This window comes from Microtus pennsylvanicus, chromosome 10 (assembly GCF_037038515.1).
Source record: "Microtus pennsylvanicus isolate mMicPen1 chromosome 10, mMicPen1.hap1, whole genome shotgun sequence".
Taxonomy (NCBI): Eukaryota; Metazoa; Chordata; class Mammalia; order Rodentia; family Cricetidae; genus Microtus; species Microtus pennsylvanicus.
In genome coordinates this window covers 15,027,353-15,044,981 of record NC_134588.1, presented here as the reverse complement: position 1 = coordinate 15,044,981, position 17,629 = coordinate 15,027,353, and the positions used below count along the sequence as shown (strand labels likewise).

General features: G+C 48.3%; 1 protein-coding gene across 1 annotated transcript in view; it reads left to right on the top strand.

Annotated features, from left to right (window-relative positions):
* Positions 1 to 17,629, top strand: part of Cfap221 (cilia and flagella associated protein 221) — a 98,239-nt gene that overhangs the window by 26,032 nt on the left and 54,578 nt on the right. The window contains exons 7-8 of the mRNA XM_075987393.1: positions 9,296 to 9,399; positions 16,479 to 16,638. Of these exons, the coding sequence (XP_075843508.1) occupies positions 9,296 to 9,399; positions 16,479 to 16,638 (264 nt within the window). The remainder of the gene's footprint in view (positions 1 to 9,295; positions 9,400 to 16,478; positions 16,639 to 17,629) is intronic.

Sequence of the window (17,629 nt, the reverse complement as noted above, 5' to 3'; positions counted from 1 at the left end):
ATGCTATCACCAGTTCTCCCTCTTCTCTAGGCTCCAGACATAGACCCAGCTTCCTCCCAGGGAGTCACCCTGAATTTCACTCTTTATCACCCACTAGCCAGTGTTACCTACACCTGTGGGAACTGCAAAGCCCTGTTTGCTATCGAATATGTCGTTTCCATTAATAATTCTGTGTTGAGTGAATTTAGCATTTAGTTTTCTCGTGTGTGTGTTTAGCTGTGTGTTTGTGTTCATATACTGGAAGGGGGTGTCTGATACACATTTGCACATGCGTGTGGAGCCGGAAGGCAACCTTGGTATCATTCCCTGTAGCAAGTTATCTTGTTTCTAAGACAGGTTCTGTCACTGGGGACCTGCAGTTCCGTGGTTCCACAAGGCTGGTTGGTTAGCAAGCCTCAGGAAAATGCCTGCTTCTGCCTCTTCAGCATCGGCATTAAAACTGCAAAACCTAATCCCAGCACTGGGGAGGCAGAGGCAGGAGGATCTCTGTGAGTTCGAGACCAGCCTGGTCTACAGAGCTAGTTCCAGGACAGGCTCCAAAGCCACAGAGAAACCCTGTCTCGAAAAACAAAAAAAAAAAAAAAAAAAAAAAAACAAAAAAAAAAAAAACCCAAAAAACTGCAAAACCCACTACAGCCAACTTTTTACATGGGTGTGAGATCTGAACGCAAGTCCCTAAGCTTGTATAACTAGTGGTTTACCACTGAGCTAGCTCCCAGCCCCCTTAATGTGCAGTTTGTAAAGGCATTTTATTCTGTAAGGTTCTAGTCAAACGAAGAACCTACGGTTATTGCATTCCTGGGGACGGATCTAGCTGCAGCTGCCAGCGGCTGGCGATGGTGAAATGTGAATTAGTGCATAATGGGGACGGGTTTACATAAAGAAAAGGGTCCTGTGGGCGCCTGAAGGTGGCATGGCAGTGTGGTGTATTTAATGCCACCGAATGGCATGCTTAAAATGTTTAAATAGTAAATGTTATCACCACATTTTTTTTAAAGAGTGGGGTTTGAGGTTTGGTGCTGGGATTTGAATCCAGAACCTCATGCACGCTAAGCAGGTGCTCTACCATTGAGCTGTAGCCCATATCTGAAGGTGTTTACAAAATGTGAATAAACTGTATAGTATCCCTATAGGTGACAGACACATGTCTCCTCTGCCTTCTCTGTTATGTATGTGGTATGTGTATGCACGCACGCATGCACACTTATGTGTGCTAAAGGTTGACATTAAGAGATTTTCCTCCCCTTCTCTTTACCTTATTCTTTTAGACAGCGTTTCTCTGGATCTGAAGGCTGCTATAATCCCAGATGAACTTGTCTCTACTCTCCCAGAGCTGGGGTTCCAGGTACACCCAGCCATACCTGGCTTCTGCTGATCCTGGGAATCAGAACCTAAGTCCTTATGCTTGCCCAGCAAGACTACATACTGAGCCACCACCACCCCAGCCCCTGGCCCCGTCTTTTTCTAAATTCAATTCTATTTCAATGTCCAGAAAAAGAGCATCTTTTATCAAGTCTGGAGCGACGAGCTCACTGAATCAAGGCTGCTCCCTGGTGTCTTAAACTGCTGGTCACAATTGCACACGTGGTTGTAAAAACTTTGGCAACAGAAAAAGACTTCCAAATGTATGTCAACCAACAATTTATTCAAAGTCAAATGTGTTATGAATCTCAGATGTTTGAGCTGCATTTGCCTCTGTTGCATGCAGACACAATGTGTGCTCACTGAAGCCTCTGGACACAGAGCATGTGCAGAGCATGTGCTTTTGCACGTGGTCACACAGCATGACCCTGCTCAGATCAGAGACTATTGTATTCTATCAATGGTGCATACCAAGTGCTTCACTCTAATAGAAACATAATAGACTCTGCCATAGAGGAATCGTATCCTTTGTGTATTGCTGCTTCATTCACTATAGCAGAGTCCTGGTCACCCAGCTGTCCAGCAACAGGTGAATGGTTAATGCAAAAAAAAAAAAAACCCACATACACACATACATATAAGCATATATATATGGATACTATTCAACTTTGAAAATGAATTTTAAATTTTGCCGGGAATGAATAGATTTAGGAAGTATAATACTAAACAAGGACACATAATCTCAAAAATAAAAACATCTACATGTTCTCTTTCATATGTGGAATCTAGTCAATAACATATGTACACAAGTGGCCAGAGTATAACATGAAGAAGCTAGAACAAGAAAGGCCAAGTGAAAGAGGAGTGCGGGTAGCAGGCACACATGGAAGAGGAGATAAAGCCGATTGTTTTTGTAGTTGGAATTCCGCCGCAGATTTGCTGGTGTGGGCGCTAATTCTAACTGTAGAGAAGTTCATTGAGTTGTGTAGACTTTGGGACTGCCTAATTTTAGTGTGTGATATTTTTATTTATTTGAAAGTTTTTCTGCAATAAAGTTTGTAAAATTAAAAAACAATGGTTTAGTTATAGAAGATAAGACGTTAATAATAAATATTAACATTAATATTTTAGTATTTTCCTAATTTAAGCATGTAAGCATGAAGTCAGTATCTTTGGATATAACATTTCTCATAGTTCTGAGTCCCGGATCATGGAGCCAGTGCCATCCGGTTCTAGTGAAGGCTCCTTGTGCATTAGTTCTGCATGCCCAAGGTCCCATGTGCAAGATGGAGGTGGGATCTATGTACTAGGTGTACATAAGATCATACAAGTAAGCCCCCAATTCTGATGGTGTGCACGTGTGTGTGCATGTGTGTGTAGTGTACATTCTTGTGGGTGCATGTACATGCGTTGTGTGGTGTGTATTTCTCTGTGTGTGCATGTGTGTGTGGTGTGTATTCCTGTATGTGTGGTGTGTGTGTGTGGTATGTAGTCGTCTGTGTGTGTGTACGCATGTGTGTGTGGTATGCATTCCTCTGTGTGTGTGTGCATGTGTGTGTGGTATGCATTCCTCTGTGTGTGTGTACATGTGTGTGGTATGTATTCCTCTGTGTGTGTGCACATGAGTATGTGTGGTATGCATTCCTCTGTGTGTGTGTGCGTGCATGTTGTGGTGTGTGTGTGCATGTGTGTGTGGTATGCATTCCCTTATGTGGGATATGTGTGTTCATGCCTGTGTATGCATTCTTGCTCTGCCCAGCTTTTATATGGGTTGTGAGATCTAACTGAGGCTCTCACACTTGGAAGGCAGGTCCCTTGCCAGCTCCATTTCCACAGGCCTTGCCCTAAAGTTTTATAAAACATAATAACTAACAGATTGTCATGGCTGCCGAGTCCAGCCACCGTGGAATAGCACACATCTGTCATGCTTATTGTCCCTTGCCCTTCATTCTCTAGCAAAAGAGCCAAAGCCTATTATGGTAAAGTGTTCAGGAGTCTCTCCAGACACCCAGAGTTTTAAATAGTTTATTTGATTTTAAGTCATCTCCAATAAGTTCACTCTTATTGAAATCAGAGATGGGATGAGAGAAATTTGAATTTATTCTCTGTCTCTGTCTCTTCCCATCTTCCCCTTTCCCTTCCTCCATCTCTGTCCTTCCTTCCGACAGGGTCCCATGTAGCCCAAGCTGACCTCAAACTCACAGTGTAGCTGAGGATGGGATGGCCTTGATCCTTCTGCCTTACCCTGCGGATCACAGGCCTACACCACCACACTGGGTTTCTGGTGCTGTGGAGGAACCCAGGGCTTCAGGCTTTCTAGGCGGGCACTCTGCCGATGGAGCCACTCCCCCAGGCTCCCCTCTCTCTCATATTCACTTTCTATAAGGTAAATTTGTGCTCTCTTCTGAGGATGATGAAATTTACACAGAATACAAATGCTTAGTATTTAAAAGGTTTATGTTGCAATTTGTTTTAAAACATTAAGTGATTCTTTTATTCTTTTAGAGTATTTAGTGTGGTTTTGTATGCAGTCCTAACAAGGTTGATGAAATGATTAAATAATAAAGCAAGGGGTGAAGGTGAAGGTCTCCTCCCGGAGCAGTAGCTCCCACCTGCTTTTCTGTTTTTAGTTTCCCAGCATTTGTGAACTAAAGAACTCTGACTCAAGGTTCTGTTTGCTTCTGAGAAACAACAAGAATGAAGTATTTTTCTTCCCTGTAGGTCAGTTTTAGTGGATTTATTAATAGGAATTTCGCTTAGAGTTGTGTGTGTTTGGTGTGTGTGTGTGTGTGTGTGTGTGTGTGTGTGTGTTGCTGAGTATGTGTGCACATGTGCACACGCTCAGTCAGAAGCCAAAGGAGAATAACAGGGTTCCAGCTCTACCGTTTAACGCCTCATTTCCCTGAGTCTGGGTCTCTCGCTGACCCTGCAATTAGGCTGGCGGCCGGCAAGCCCCAGCACCCTTGGGCCCCTCTCCAATCTCGCAGCACAGGGTTATAGGTACGCTGAGGCCTTGTGTTTGAGCTAAGGCCGTCATGCTTGCTCAGGAAACACCCTTCCCCACCTAAACCATGTCTCCAGTGCTGAGAAGGTTTATTCGTTTGAGATGCTGTCTCAAGAAAGTTGTCAGGCTGGCTTTGAACTTCTGATCCTCCTACACCTGCCTCCCAAATGCTGGGCTTACAGACTTGCACGGCCATGCTCAGCGAGCCCCAAACAAAGTCAGTCTGCTTTTTTCTAGTGCTGGGTATGAACCCAGGACCTGACACCTATTAAGTGTCTCAGTTCCCTTTCCCGTCGCTGTTACAAAGCACCCTAATCAAAGCGACTTAAGGGGAAAGGGGCTTAGTTGGCTCACAGCTCCAAGTGCTCGGTTTGCTTTCTCCATGTTTGTTTGCTTCTTTTCTGCTCAGAATCCCACTCACCCACCCTCACCCTCTGCCAAGGGAACCTTCTGACATCTTCCTTCTTTAATTAGTATAAGTAAAATAATCCCACCCAGCTGGGGCATTGAGGTGAATTGTGCCACTCTGGTGGCAAAGTCAGGCCTATCTCGGTGAGTTCAAGGCCAGCCTCTGTTGTGATTCTAGAGCGTGACACTTTGGCAATTAAAGTTAACTGTCACACGGGAGTGGAGAGATGGCTCATTAAGAGTGCACACAGTAGAGGACCTGAGTCGACTTTCCAGCACCCACATCTGGTAGTTTACAGTCCCCTGTAACTCCAGCTCCAGAGGATCTTAACAGAGCCCAGCACACGTGACCATGCACACACACACACACACATACATGCATACACACATACGCACACATGCACACACACACGCACACACACACACATGCACACATGAGGCTGGAGGGGTAGCTCACAGTTAGGAGCATTTGCTGCTATTGCAGAAAAGCGAGGCTCAGTTCCAGCATCCATGTGGTGCACATACATACATGCAGGGAGTTAACACATACACAAATGCGCAGACTCCATGCAACCTTGGTGGCTTGCATCAGTCACGCGCCTTCTGAGTCACAGGGACTGGAATTTTGTTCCCTTAAGGAACTGTTTATTTTTCCAGGTTGGCAAGTGCATGAGGAACCTGGCTCCTGGTAATCATCACTAAACAAATACCTCAACACCTTTTCTGAGAATTGTCAAAGCTTAGGCGTTCATTGAAAATGGGCCATTTATCACCAATGGGAAGAACCCATGAGAGTTTGGTGAACTGTTTCATTCTGAAACATTCAGCCATGTGGCATTTGTCAGAAGAGCCTTGAACATCAGACAGGGCCTTGCTGGGACATTTCTGAGCTGACACCTGCAGGTGCCCATGGGAGTCATAGCTCCCTGTCTTATCCCCAGAAACCGCGTGTGGACTATACACCATTGCCTACAGCCTGCTCCCGTCTTTGTGAGTGGATTCCAGCCCCTGCTGCTGTAACAAAGGCTGTCAGTCAGTCTCACCAGCCTGGGTGGAGCGGCTGACACCACACAATGCAGAGTGCCTGCTAGGCTCACGGGGCTTGCGTATTAGATAAGACCGGAGCCTGCGGGGTGTGATGGCCTCAGGTGGCCCTGCGGTCTCAGGACTTTTCTAGATGCTGTGACAAACCAACAACAAAACTGACAAAAGCAACTGAAAAAGTGGTTCATTTGGGCTCAGAGTTCTGGAGTTCAGTCCGTCATGGCTGTGTGGGTGGGAGGCAGCTGGAAACGTGACATCTGTAATACATATGTACATACATACATACACACACACACACACACACAGGAGGTGCATGCTGTTGCTCAGCTCCCTTCCTCCTTTCACTCTCTCGAGGATCCCAGCCTGTGGGATGGTGCTATCCACACTTAGGTAGGTCTTCCCACCCCAGCTAACCCAACCTAGAAAGTCCCTCACAGACATGCCCCGAAGTCTCTGTTCATGGAAACTCTAATTCCTGTCGGGTGGACGGTCTAGATTGACCATCACAGCTTGGAGTGCACCCACCATTGCTTACTGGTCTTCAGAGTTCTGGTTGGCTGTACACCTCTAGTGGAAGCTGAGGTGGAACAGGGTGTATAGGTTGGGTAGAAAATCCTGTAAACCGGGATGAAGAAAGGAGCCCATGTGACCATTACCCAGGATTTATGTCAGAAAGTATCATTGTTGAAAGCCTGGGGGAGCCTTGTCTTCTGTGGGGACTCAAGTGTTTCCAGTATACCTACCCTAGTATTACAGACCATCACAGCTAAGGAACAACATTTAAAACAGCTGTTTCATGGGAGCCCCTGTGTGACAGCTAATCTTTTCTTATTCTTAGAGAATTTCATTCATGAATATGATACATCCCCAATCCTCCTTCCAGCTCCTCCCATGCACCCCCATCCAGGCTCTCCTTGCCTCTTCATGTCCTGTCCTAGTTCCTAAACATATACCCTACTGGGTCCATGGTATTGCCTGTGTGCACACGGGTGTAGAGCCGGCTCCTAGAGCACGGGCGACCTACCCAGGGCCATGTCCCTGAAGAAAACTGGCGGTCTTTCCCAGCAGTGCCTGACCAGGAGTGGGCTTTGTCCGCCCTTCTCCTATCCATGCTGGAATCAACTGGTTTCCCTTCTGCAGCTCTCGGGACGGTAGCCACAACGGTCGGGAGCGCTTGAGTGCATTGGGAATTTGACTTGAGTTTGAAGCCACCTAGAAAACACACACTGGTGTGCCTGTCAGGGTATTTCCAAAGAAATTTAACTGAGCTGGGAAGACACACCCTGCATGTGGGTGGTGCCATACTATCAGGTAGTATTCCAGATTAATAAAAAGGAGAGAGCACGCTGAAGAGCAGCATTTGTCACTGTCTGCCTCCCTGACTGTAGACACGATGTGACCAGCCACCTCCTCCTCCTGCGTCACTGTCTGCCTCCCTGACTGTAGACACGATGTGACCAGCCACCTCCTCCTCCTGAGTCACTGTCTGCCTCCCTGACTGTAGACACGATGTGACCAGCCATCTCCTCCTCCTGCATCACTGTAGCTGTGATGTGACCAGCCACCTCCTCCTCCTGAGTCACTGTCTGCCTCCCTGACTGTAGACACGATGTGACCAGCCATCTCCTCCTCCTGCATCACTGTAGCTGTGATGTGACCAGCCACCTCCTCCTCCTGCATCACTGTCTGCCTCCCTGACTGTAGACACGATGTGACCAGCCATCTCCTCCTCCTGCGTCACTGTCTGCCTCCCTGACTGTAGACACGATGTGACCAGCCACCTCCTCCTCCTGCATCACTGTAGCTGTGATGTGACCAGCCACCTCCTTCTACTCCTGCGTCACTGTCTGCCTCCCTGACTGGAGATGTGATGTGACCAGCCACCTCCTCCTCCTGTGTCACTGTAGCTGTGATGTGACCAGCCACCTCCTCCTCCTGAGTCACTGTCTGCCTCCCTGACTGGAGATGTGATGTGACCAGCCACCTCCTCCTCCTGAGTCACTGTCTGCCTCCCTGACTGGAGATGTGATGTGACCAGCCACCTCCTCCTCCTGAGTCACTGTCTGCCTCCCTGACTGGAGATGTGATGTGACCAGCCACCTCCTCCTCCTGAGTCACTGTCTGCCTCCCTGACTGGAGATGTGATGTGACCAGCCACTTCTTCCTCCTGCAGCCACTTTTCCAAGCATATACTGTGATGTTATTAAACATGTAGAAATTTTAAACAGAAGATTCCCAGTAAGGGTCACCCCCACAAAGGAGGAAGTAGCAGAGATAGACAAGGACTGTCAATCGGTGGTGCTTTGTTTCTCTGGAAACAGTTTATAGTTCTTAGAAAGGAATAGAGAAATCTTAATTGTTCAAAATTACTATTCCAGATATTCCACAGATTTTTAAAAAATAATTAATTTCAAAAAGGTTTGGATATGCTTTTAAAAACCACATTTATAGTTTCTTAAATAGTTACTGGAAACCAAATATTTATTGAACAGTGTGTGAGTGTGTGTGTGTGTGTGTGTGTGTGTGTGTGAATCTGGGAGAGCACTGAGATTCTTGCACACATGACTCCACCTTATAGGCCTTCAAGTCCAGGGAAGCCTTGCTGGCAGGTAAGGCCCATGTGTGGTGGGGATCTCCACAGGTGAGTAGGTCAGGTGGGTACTTCCCAAGAAAGCAGATCTCCCCAACCTGGCAGCTGCATTCACAGTGAGTGCAATGGAGCTCTCCCAAGAGTGTGAACAAGGGATGGAGCTCAGCTGGTAGTGTGTTTGCCCGCTGTGCGCCCAAAGCCCCGGGTTCTAACCTCAGCACTGTGTGGTTAGCACATGGTGGAGCACGCCTGTAATCCCAGCACTATGAGCTAGAGACTCAACATCATCCTTAGTGACAATCTAGCGACCCCAGAGAAGAGGCTCTCAGTGAGGATTGTCTAGATCACGTTGCCCTGTGGGTATGTCTATAAGGAATTATCTTGATTACATTAACCGATATGAGAAGACCTCTTCACTGTGGGGGGCATCATTCCTTAGGCATGGGATCCTGAACTTTGTAAAAAGGAGCAAGTGAGCCAAGCACAAGCAAGCACGCATGACTTCATTGCTCTATGTCTTTGACTATGGGTGTAGCTGCTTCAAGATCCTGCTGCCTCAGTTTCTCTACAACGATGCCAGGCTGTAACCTGGCATTGAGAGATGCACAAACCCATTTTCCCTTAAGTTGCTTCTTTCAGGGTATTTTCTGGAAGCAGAACCCAAACACTTGGCTACGTAGCAGGTTTGATGCTAGCCTAGGCTACGTGAGAGCCTATTTCAAAAATAAATCTTTTTTTCAGTGTGGGACAGGAAGTGCCAGTTGATGTTGGGTGTCACTTCCTGCTGCTTGCTGTGCTTCCCGAGTCTCTGTTCCTCTCTAGGTTAGTTAGAAGAAAGCCGGAGAGAAAAATGATGTGTTCCGTTTCCTTCTGTGCTTGTTTTGCAGCAAAAGTTGTGTGATCCCCTTGCAGTGCAGCTGCCCCGTGGATTTCGAGTTCCATATCACTTTGCTGCGGTCTCATCAGGCCTTCACTATTGAGCCAAAGTCAGGTGAGGACGGTGTGACGTCACACACTCAGTCGTCCCGGCATCTCAGGTCAGAGGCAGGGCTTGGAATATCGGTCGCTTTCCTTGTTGCTGTGGCAAAAACAGTGTGAGGAAGGAAGGGTTTGTCTGTCCCAGAATCTAAAGGGATGGTCCACCATGGTGGGGAAGGCATGGCGGCAGGAGCATAAGGAAGCTGGCCGCGTGGCATCCACAGTCAAGAAGCAGAGAGAGAGGAACGCTGGTGCTCAACCCGCATTCTTTTCATTCAGTCCAGAATCCAAGCTCACGCAGCGGTGCTGAGCACATCCAGGACAGGTCTTCTTACCCCGGCTAGACATTTCTAGAAGCATACTCATGGACACTCAGAGCCATGTTTACATGATGCCTCTAAGTGCAGTCCAGATGGCAATAAACATTAGCCAGCATGCTTGGGGAACACATACATACAAACACGCATACACATAAATGCATGCCACGGACACATTCGCTCTTCCAAACAGCTTGGTAATAACTGAGCCCAACATAAGTAACCACTTGCTTGTGTGGCCTGCAGGCTGGGAAGTTCAGTCTGCGGATGGATGTTATGCACTGGCGCTTATCCCAGACCCACAGATCAGTGCATCCTTGTCCCATTTTACAGAAGAGAAAACCAAGCCTCAGTTAAGGTATTCAAGCTGAGTTGCAGAGTTTCTGAGTGACCAACAGTGATCCTTGGGGCCGTTCTATTATCCCAGGCTGTGGGCAGCAGCTGTGGTCCGTGACTAGCCTCTGCTAGGCAGAGGAGGGCCCTGCCTTCTCGGTGCCTTCCCCCACAGCGCCAGTGCGAGAACTTCTCGTCAGTTTGTCCGTAGATGACCTTTATACCATGCATCTGTTAACTGAGTCTTACAGAGGTTAGCTTACCTCAAACCCCACAGGCAGTGGGACCCTAAATCTTAGAAGGTTGAAGCATAAGAAGACTCCAAGCATGAGGCTGAGATGGCTCTATGACAATTCCTGGGGAATAATCTGTATTTCTGAGCTGCTGGGAGGAAATTTAAAGCTTATGATAATGCAGCTGATCTCATTTACATGTGTGGAATCTCAAAATTCTGGTCTCATAGGTCGTAAATTAGTTGGCAGAGTGCTTGCCTGGCACGCAAGGGGCTGTGGGCTCCACCCTCAGCCCAGCGTAACTGTAACCTGCAATCCCAGTGCTTGAGAGAGAGAACCAGGGTGACCCATGGTCATCTTCAGCACAGAAACGGAAGGCCTGGGACACAGAAGACCCCGACTCCATTTTTTATTTTGGACCAGGTGTGCTGATGGATGTCTCTAATCCCAGCACTCCGGAGGGAGATGAAGGTGGATCTCTGTAAGTTCCAGGCCAGCCTGGTCTACATAGGGAGCTTCCGGAGGGAGATGAAGGTGAATCTCTGTAAGTTCCAGGCCAGCCTGGTCTACATAGGGAGCTTCAGGACAGCCAGAACCACACAGAGACAAACAAACAAACATTTTTTGAAAATTGTTTCATGGAAACAGAGACTAGACCAGTAGTTACCAAAGGCTGGGGCCAAGAGGTGCAGCAGGTTCCCGTTAACGGGAGTAAATGTGCAGTAGAGAAACCGAGGCCAATAACAGAGTTCAGAAGGACGCAGAGCAGGGCTGAAGAGAGGCCAGACAGTGAAGTGCTTGTCACAATGGACAACTTGAGACTGCAGCACCCATGTAAAAGTCAGGCGTGAGGTGCTTGCCTACAATCCCAGCACTAGGGATACAGTGGCTGGCGCCCTGGCACTTGCTGGCTGGATAACGTCCAACCAGTGAGCTCTGTGTTCAATGAGAGGCCGTGTCTCCAAGTGCAAGGTGGCTGTGGTGGCTGGAATCAGAATGACCCCCATAGACTCCTGTGCGTGAATGCTGGGCCACAGGAAGTGTGCCACTGTTAGCGTGTGTGGCTTTGTTGAAGTAGGCGTGTCCCTGTGGAGGTGGGCATTGAGGTCTCATATGTTCAGGCTATGCCCAGCACCCAGCTCGCCTGTGGACCAAGATCACTCCTTTTCCATCACCGTGTCTGCCTGCACGCCACCATGTCCCACTAAGATGATAGAGGACTGAACCTCTGAGCTGTAAGCCACCCAATTAAGTGTTTTCTTTCTGAGAGCATCCATGGCCATGGTGTCTCTTCACAGCAATAGAAACACTAACTAAGACAGTATGGATGATTTTTAGAAGTTTTCCCTGTCTGGGCCTTACTGCCCTAAAAAATAATGCACTTTTGGTTTTTTCGTCTTCTTTTAGTTACTGCCCATGCGCCTTATATTTTCTATTAGTTTATTTATACACTTAATATGTCCCTGTATATGTTTGTATTACTTTATTTACATATTTAAGTGCACCCTTGTTTGCTTTAGATTAGTGTCACCTAGGAAATGACACAGCATTGTTTCCTGACGGTGACTTCACTGTTAAGTGTTGTTGTGTGTTCTTCATAATCCTTACACTGATAAACTACGGCCTTCTTTATATTTTTATTTGGGTGTGTGTCTGTGTGTATGTATGCCACCTGCATGTGGTATTTATGGAGGTCGGAAGATGGCATTAGATCCCCTGCAGCTGCCTGATGTTGGTGCTGGAAACCAAACCCAAGCCATCAACAAAAGCAGCAAATGCTCTTAACCACTGAACCATCTTTGCAGTCAGGACTTTCTTGGCTTTGGGCTTTCTGCTGTTGCTATTATTCATTTCTGTTTGCTATTGTTTGTCTTGCTGGGTAGCGCAGAGCAGCCTGGACCTGGAGATGCTTCTATGATGATCTCCGGAGCCCTGGGATACATCATCCAGCTTCCTGCCCTGTGACTTAACATTATTCCTGGTTGTGCTGAAGGCAGTGATCTGTAACTGACCCAAGAATAGTGGTCTGGGCTTTACATTTCTTGTTACCTCTTCATGTATTTCTTTCATGTACTTGTGTGTGCATGTGTTTGTATTGTGAGCAGAGGACAGCTTTATCGTTTGTTCTCTCCTTCAACCATGAGGGTCTGGAGGTCAAGCTCAGGTTGTCAGGCTTGGCAGCACTCACCTTTACTGAGAGCCACCTCACTGCCTGCTGCACAGACACGCTTGTTTGCAGGGTAGCCTAGAAGTCACGATGTAGCCAAGGATAACCTTGAACTTCTGACTGTGCTGCCTCTACTCCTGAGTGTTGGCACCACTAACACTGTTTTGTGTGGGACTGGGGATCTTCGTACATGCAGGACCAGCACCCTACAGACCGAGCCATGCCCCCAGCCCCAAGGTAGACTTTTTCAAATGAGGTTAAATATTAAGAATAACTTTCTCACTTATAAAACACAGGGCACCACCGCTCCTTTGTGCCACCGTAAATTTTGGCCAAGCAGTAGCTGTCAAAACTTGGCACATATTCTACAACTGCCAACATTGCACAGCCTGCCACCACTATGTTCAAGTGACAGAGCTGCACTAACAGAAAAACAAAACAAAACAAAAAGCAGCTTACTGTGGTTGCCTGGGCTACATCTCCACAGCGGGCTTTATGTATTGTCTAGGCGGGGAGCACTTAAAAAAATAAATCTCCCAGGTCAAGGTAAGCATTATTCCTCACCCCAGAGCTTGTCCTTGTGTTTTTAAGTTAACAAGCTGGAGTGGAGCAGTGGGATGCTCTGGACTTCAAATCCCGGATAATCTGCAGGTCCCACAGAGTGATGCTCTGACCAAGTGGCAGTCAAGGTACTAAAGTCTTTTCTTCTGGGATTTCTACCCAAATGACCTGCTGTTGGCTTGCAGACCCATTGTATCTGGTGACTCTTTCTACCTGGCCCCGGGCTTAAGATGCAATAGTGGCCATCACTTAACAATTTTGACCTCCATCCATGCTCAGGAAATTAACAAATGTGCACATTCTGTGTGTGTGCATGTGTGCGTGTGTGTGCTGCATGCATGCATTTCCTCTGTGGGTGTACGCATGCACACACACATTGAGATGTCTACCTTAAGGGTCTCTCGCTGTCTCTGCTAGGCTGGCCTGTGGGCTCCAGGCATCCACCTGTCTCCACTCCTCCCAGTGCTGGGGTTACAGATGAGTTTGCTTTGTCAGGTTTTCCATGGGTGCTGGGGACCCCAGCTCAGATCCTACACTTGTGCAGCAAGCACTTTGCTCACTGAGCCACCTCCCCAGTCTTCCATGTTATTTATGTGATATCATGGCTTGTGACGGTGTTTTCACACATGTACGTAATGTGTTTTGGTCACATTCACCCCCACTACGCTCCTCTGTCCCCCCACCTTTCCCATTGATCTTGTTCTTCCCAGCTACTTCCATGTCTGTGTGTCCCAGTGTGTTTCACAAGCGTTCTTACAGGAGCATGGACACCTTGCCAGGGGCTCTACCACTGGGAAGACTGTCTCCCCCTCTCTTAGAAGCTATTAACTGACTATAGGAAGCGTTCAGGTAGATAAAATAGCTGGGAGCTGGTGTCCGTCTTGGGAGTTTACAATTTCCCTGGAAGGTAACAAACAGATAGGACCCACACAACCTGTCAGGTCATCTTGCAGGGATCCTGGCATAAGGATGGGTCAGTGATGGACAGAACCAAACTTCGGCCAGGACAGCTTTGCTATACACATACCTCTGGCCTTCTGTTTAAACCTGAACCTCGTGTGAGGACCCCATGGGTGGACTTGGGGGTTATTGGATCTCTTGATTCTCCTTCCCAGTGTAGACACACTGAATCTCTTCCTTCTGTTTTTCACTATTAGCTTGTCTCTTTAATGACTTATTGAGGATGAATGGTACAGCCTGACTGGTTAGAATGTGAAGGCCCAGGCTGTGACCCTGACAACCCCAGGACATACAGTGGTCTAAGCCCAATTGGCACCAGGGATACAAAGAAGTAAGATGGCATGGTGTGCTGTTTGACAGTAGAAGGAATACCAGTTCATCTGAAAGATTTGAAAGGAGGAGGTCCGAGGTGTAGTTTTGTGGTAGAGTACTTGCCAAGCCTGGATAAGGCCTTGGGCTCCAGCCCCAACACTAAAGAAAGGGAGGGAAGGAGGGAGGGAGGGAAGAATAAAACTACAGGAAAACACAGGGAACTGAACGATCTGAACCAAAACCCCTAGGTATGTGTTCCTAGTTTTCCATGTTGCTTACTGCATTGACACTGCACGCTGCTCACTTGCTCTAGGGTTAATATTCTGGGAATTTACATTTGAGCCACTAATGCAGATGGATGTGACCATATCTGTGTAACTACACAATCAGATAACTGTTGGAAAGGATTTGTGTCGTCACTGGTAAACAAGGTCTGAGCCAGCACTCAGAAACTGAGTTGTGTGCACCTAATGAAGAGCCCGTAGAGCGAGCAGAGGCACAGCTGTGCTGCGCTGGGAAGGTGGGGCTGGTGTTGCCTCTGCAGCCTTACTTGGTGAGCAGAGCAGATACCTCTGTGATGGTTAATCTTGCCTGGCAATGCTGGCGGGAGGGAGGGACTTCTGGGCAGGGCATGGGTGGATCCGTCAAAGTAGGCAGCCGCATTCCACGGGCTGGGGTCCCAGGCAGAATAAAAAGGAGAAAGGGAACTGAGCACAGTGCTCATCTCTCTGCGTCCTGACTGTGGGTGCCATGTGACCAGGTGTCTCATGCTCCTGCCACCGTGCCTTTCCACCATGATGGAGTGTACCCTCAAACTCTGAGTCAAAATCAACCCCTCCTATGGAGGTTTACTTTGGGCCTAAGACTATTAAACCTCTCAGGGTCCAGAAAGATTCACTACGGCAGCTGAAAACCTGGCTAATTGGATCTGAGGGTAAACTAAATAAATGAACTCATGTATGTTACCGCTACGTGGTCTTTATCCCTGGAAACGAAGAAGCGAAGCAGCCGCATAAGGGGCGATCTCCACACAGCTTTCTGTTTATGCGGGCATAAAGACCAGTCAGCAATCCCATACGCGCTAGCAGTAGTATCAAGTGTGCTTTTTACAGAGTCACAAAAGCTGGTGGGTCTGGCAAGAGGGGGCGTGGCTGTGGAAGCTCCCTGGCAGCTGGGAACACCTTGTTGTAGCCATACTAACCTGCAGGCTTGATTTGATCAGTGGCTAGCTGGTTGAGTTAAAAGGAATCTCTTCTGGGGAGCTTGCTTGCTTTTGACTCCAGCAGGGTGCCCAAGTGAGAATTTTTCTCTCTGAAGATAGTTTTAGCGACTCGGGCCTTTTTCCTGTATAGACAGTTAATTCCCTAGGCTGTGACCTTATGTTAGATGAAACCAAGGTGAGGAGTGAAACCAGAGTATTAGTAGCTTGTTAGGTGAGAGCAGGGGCCAGTAAATGGCACCTTCCAGAGTCTGCTGTTAGAGCAGACATATCGCCTCCTCTATCGGGCTCCTGTCTTACCAGCGAGTGCTGTCAATAGAGTCTGGGGGAGCAGAGTTTGGCTGTGAGAACAAAGGTTTAACTGAGGGAATCCTTTTCACACCATGGTTTCATGCTGTCGGGGGAGGGGTTGGGGGGTGAGGGGTAGGGGGTGGGGGGTGAGGGGTAGGGGGTGGGGGGTGAGGGGTAGGGGGTGGGGGGTGAGGGGTAGGGGGTGGGGGGTGAGGGGTAGGGGATGGGGGGTGAGGGGTAGGGGGTGGGGGGTGAGGGGTAGGGGGTGGGGGGTGAGGGGTAGGGGGTGGGGGGTGAGGGGTAGGGGGTGGGGGGTGAGGGGTAGGGGGTGGGGGGTGAGGGGTAGGGGGTGGGGGGTGAGGGGTAGGGGGTATCCGGTTGCCCTTACAGGAGAAGTATTCTGCTGAGAGAAATGCCATGATTTCACAGGATTTCTACAGACTTGACAGTGACTTAGCCAAAAGCCAGGTGTCCCCGTAGTTCTGCAAAAACTGGGTGTGAACGTGTACACTTCCTGTGGACTGGTCCCCCCGATATCAGCTGCACTTTTGCTGTGTAATTCTGTGGGCTCACCACACCCCCCGCCCTAAGCTGTGTCTGTTGCATATTTCCTCAGCAATAAGGAAAGTAGTAACCGACACAATTCCTCCCCCCACCCTCTCTCCCTCTCTCTCCCTCCCCCTCTCTCTCTCCTCACAGGAATAATCCCTGCTAACGGGAAGGCAAAGATAACCGTGAAGTTCACGCCCATCCACTACGGGACGGCGCAAATAAAAATTCAGCTCTGGATCTCGCAGTTCAACTCACAGCCGTACGAGTGTGTCTTCACTGGAAGCTGCCACCCCAACATGGCCTTACCGTACGGCTTCTCCATCATGTTTCTGTCTACTCATGTAGCCCAGGCTGACCCCAGACACGCTAAGAAACCAAGATAACTCTGCCATTCTGCCTGCCTCCACCTCCGGAGCTGGGGTTACAGACATGCACCCCACACCCAGTGCGTATGGTGCTGGGGATAGGATCCAGGGCTCCGGGCATTCTAGACAAGCACTCTACCGACTGAGTTGTAGCAGCAGCCCAGATGTTTTTCTTCACACTTGCTTCATGAAAACTCCTATCCAATGCAGTTATGTGCATTGCGGTGCACACTTGGGATTCCATCACTGACGAGGCTGAGGCAGGAAGAGCATGAGGTCAAAGTGAGTCTGAACTACATAGCAAGAATCTGCCTTTGAAAAAATAAGAAAAATCCAAATTCTCTCTTTCTAACCCCCTCAGAAATTTGTTTTGAAAGCTGGGCATGCAGGTCAGTCATTGGCCCCTTGCCTGGCAATTGTGCAGCCCCAGGTTCAAACCAGCACCACAAGCTTATATTTATTTATATTTACATTTATAACATTTATATTACAAGATGAGTCTACGTAAAAGGCTTTAAAGCGTAGGGGCGGGTGTTCTGCTGACCCAGCTAGAGCCCCACCCTGGTTTTGTTTCTGCTTTTCAAAGAGCGTGATTATTCTTTCACTAGGAAGGTAAGTCATGATTTCTAAAGTAATCAGCCTTAGCTGTTGAAGAGCTACAGGCTAGGAAGATTCTGCTAGACCACCAGAGCACCCCCTAGCCTGCTGTGTTTCCACTTCCCATACTCATGAGGAGTGCAAAGGAGCGAAGGCTCAGCAGGGAAGGGACGGCGCTTGCTGCCAGTGCTCACGGCTCGAGCCTCCGCATTCGTGCCATGGCGTGTGCACGCACACATGTACACACACTTACACACGTGCACACACATGTACACAAACGTATTTTTTAAGAATGGGAGGGAAGGCAACCACTGCTGTATGTATGTGTGCATACAT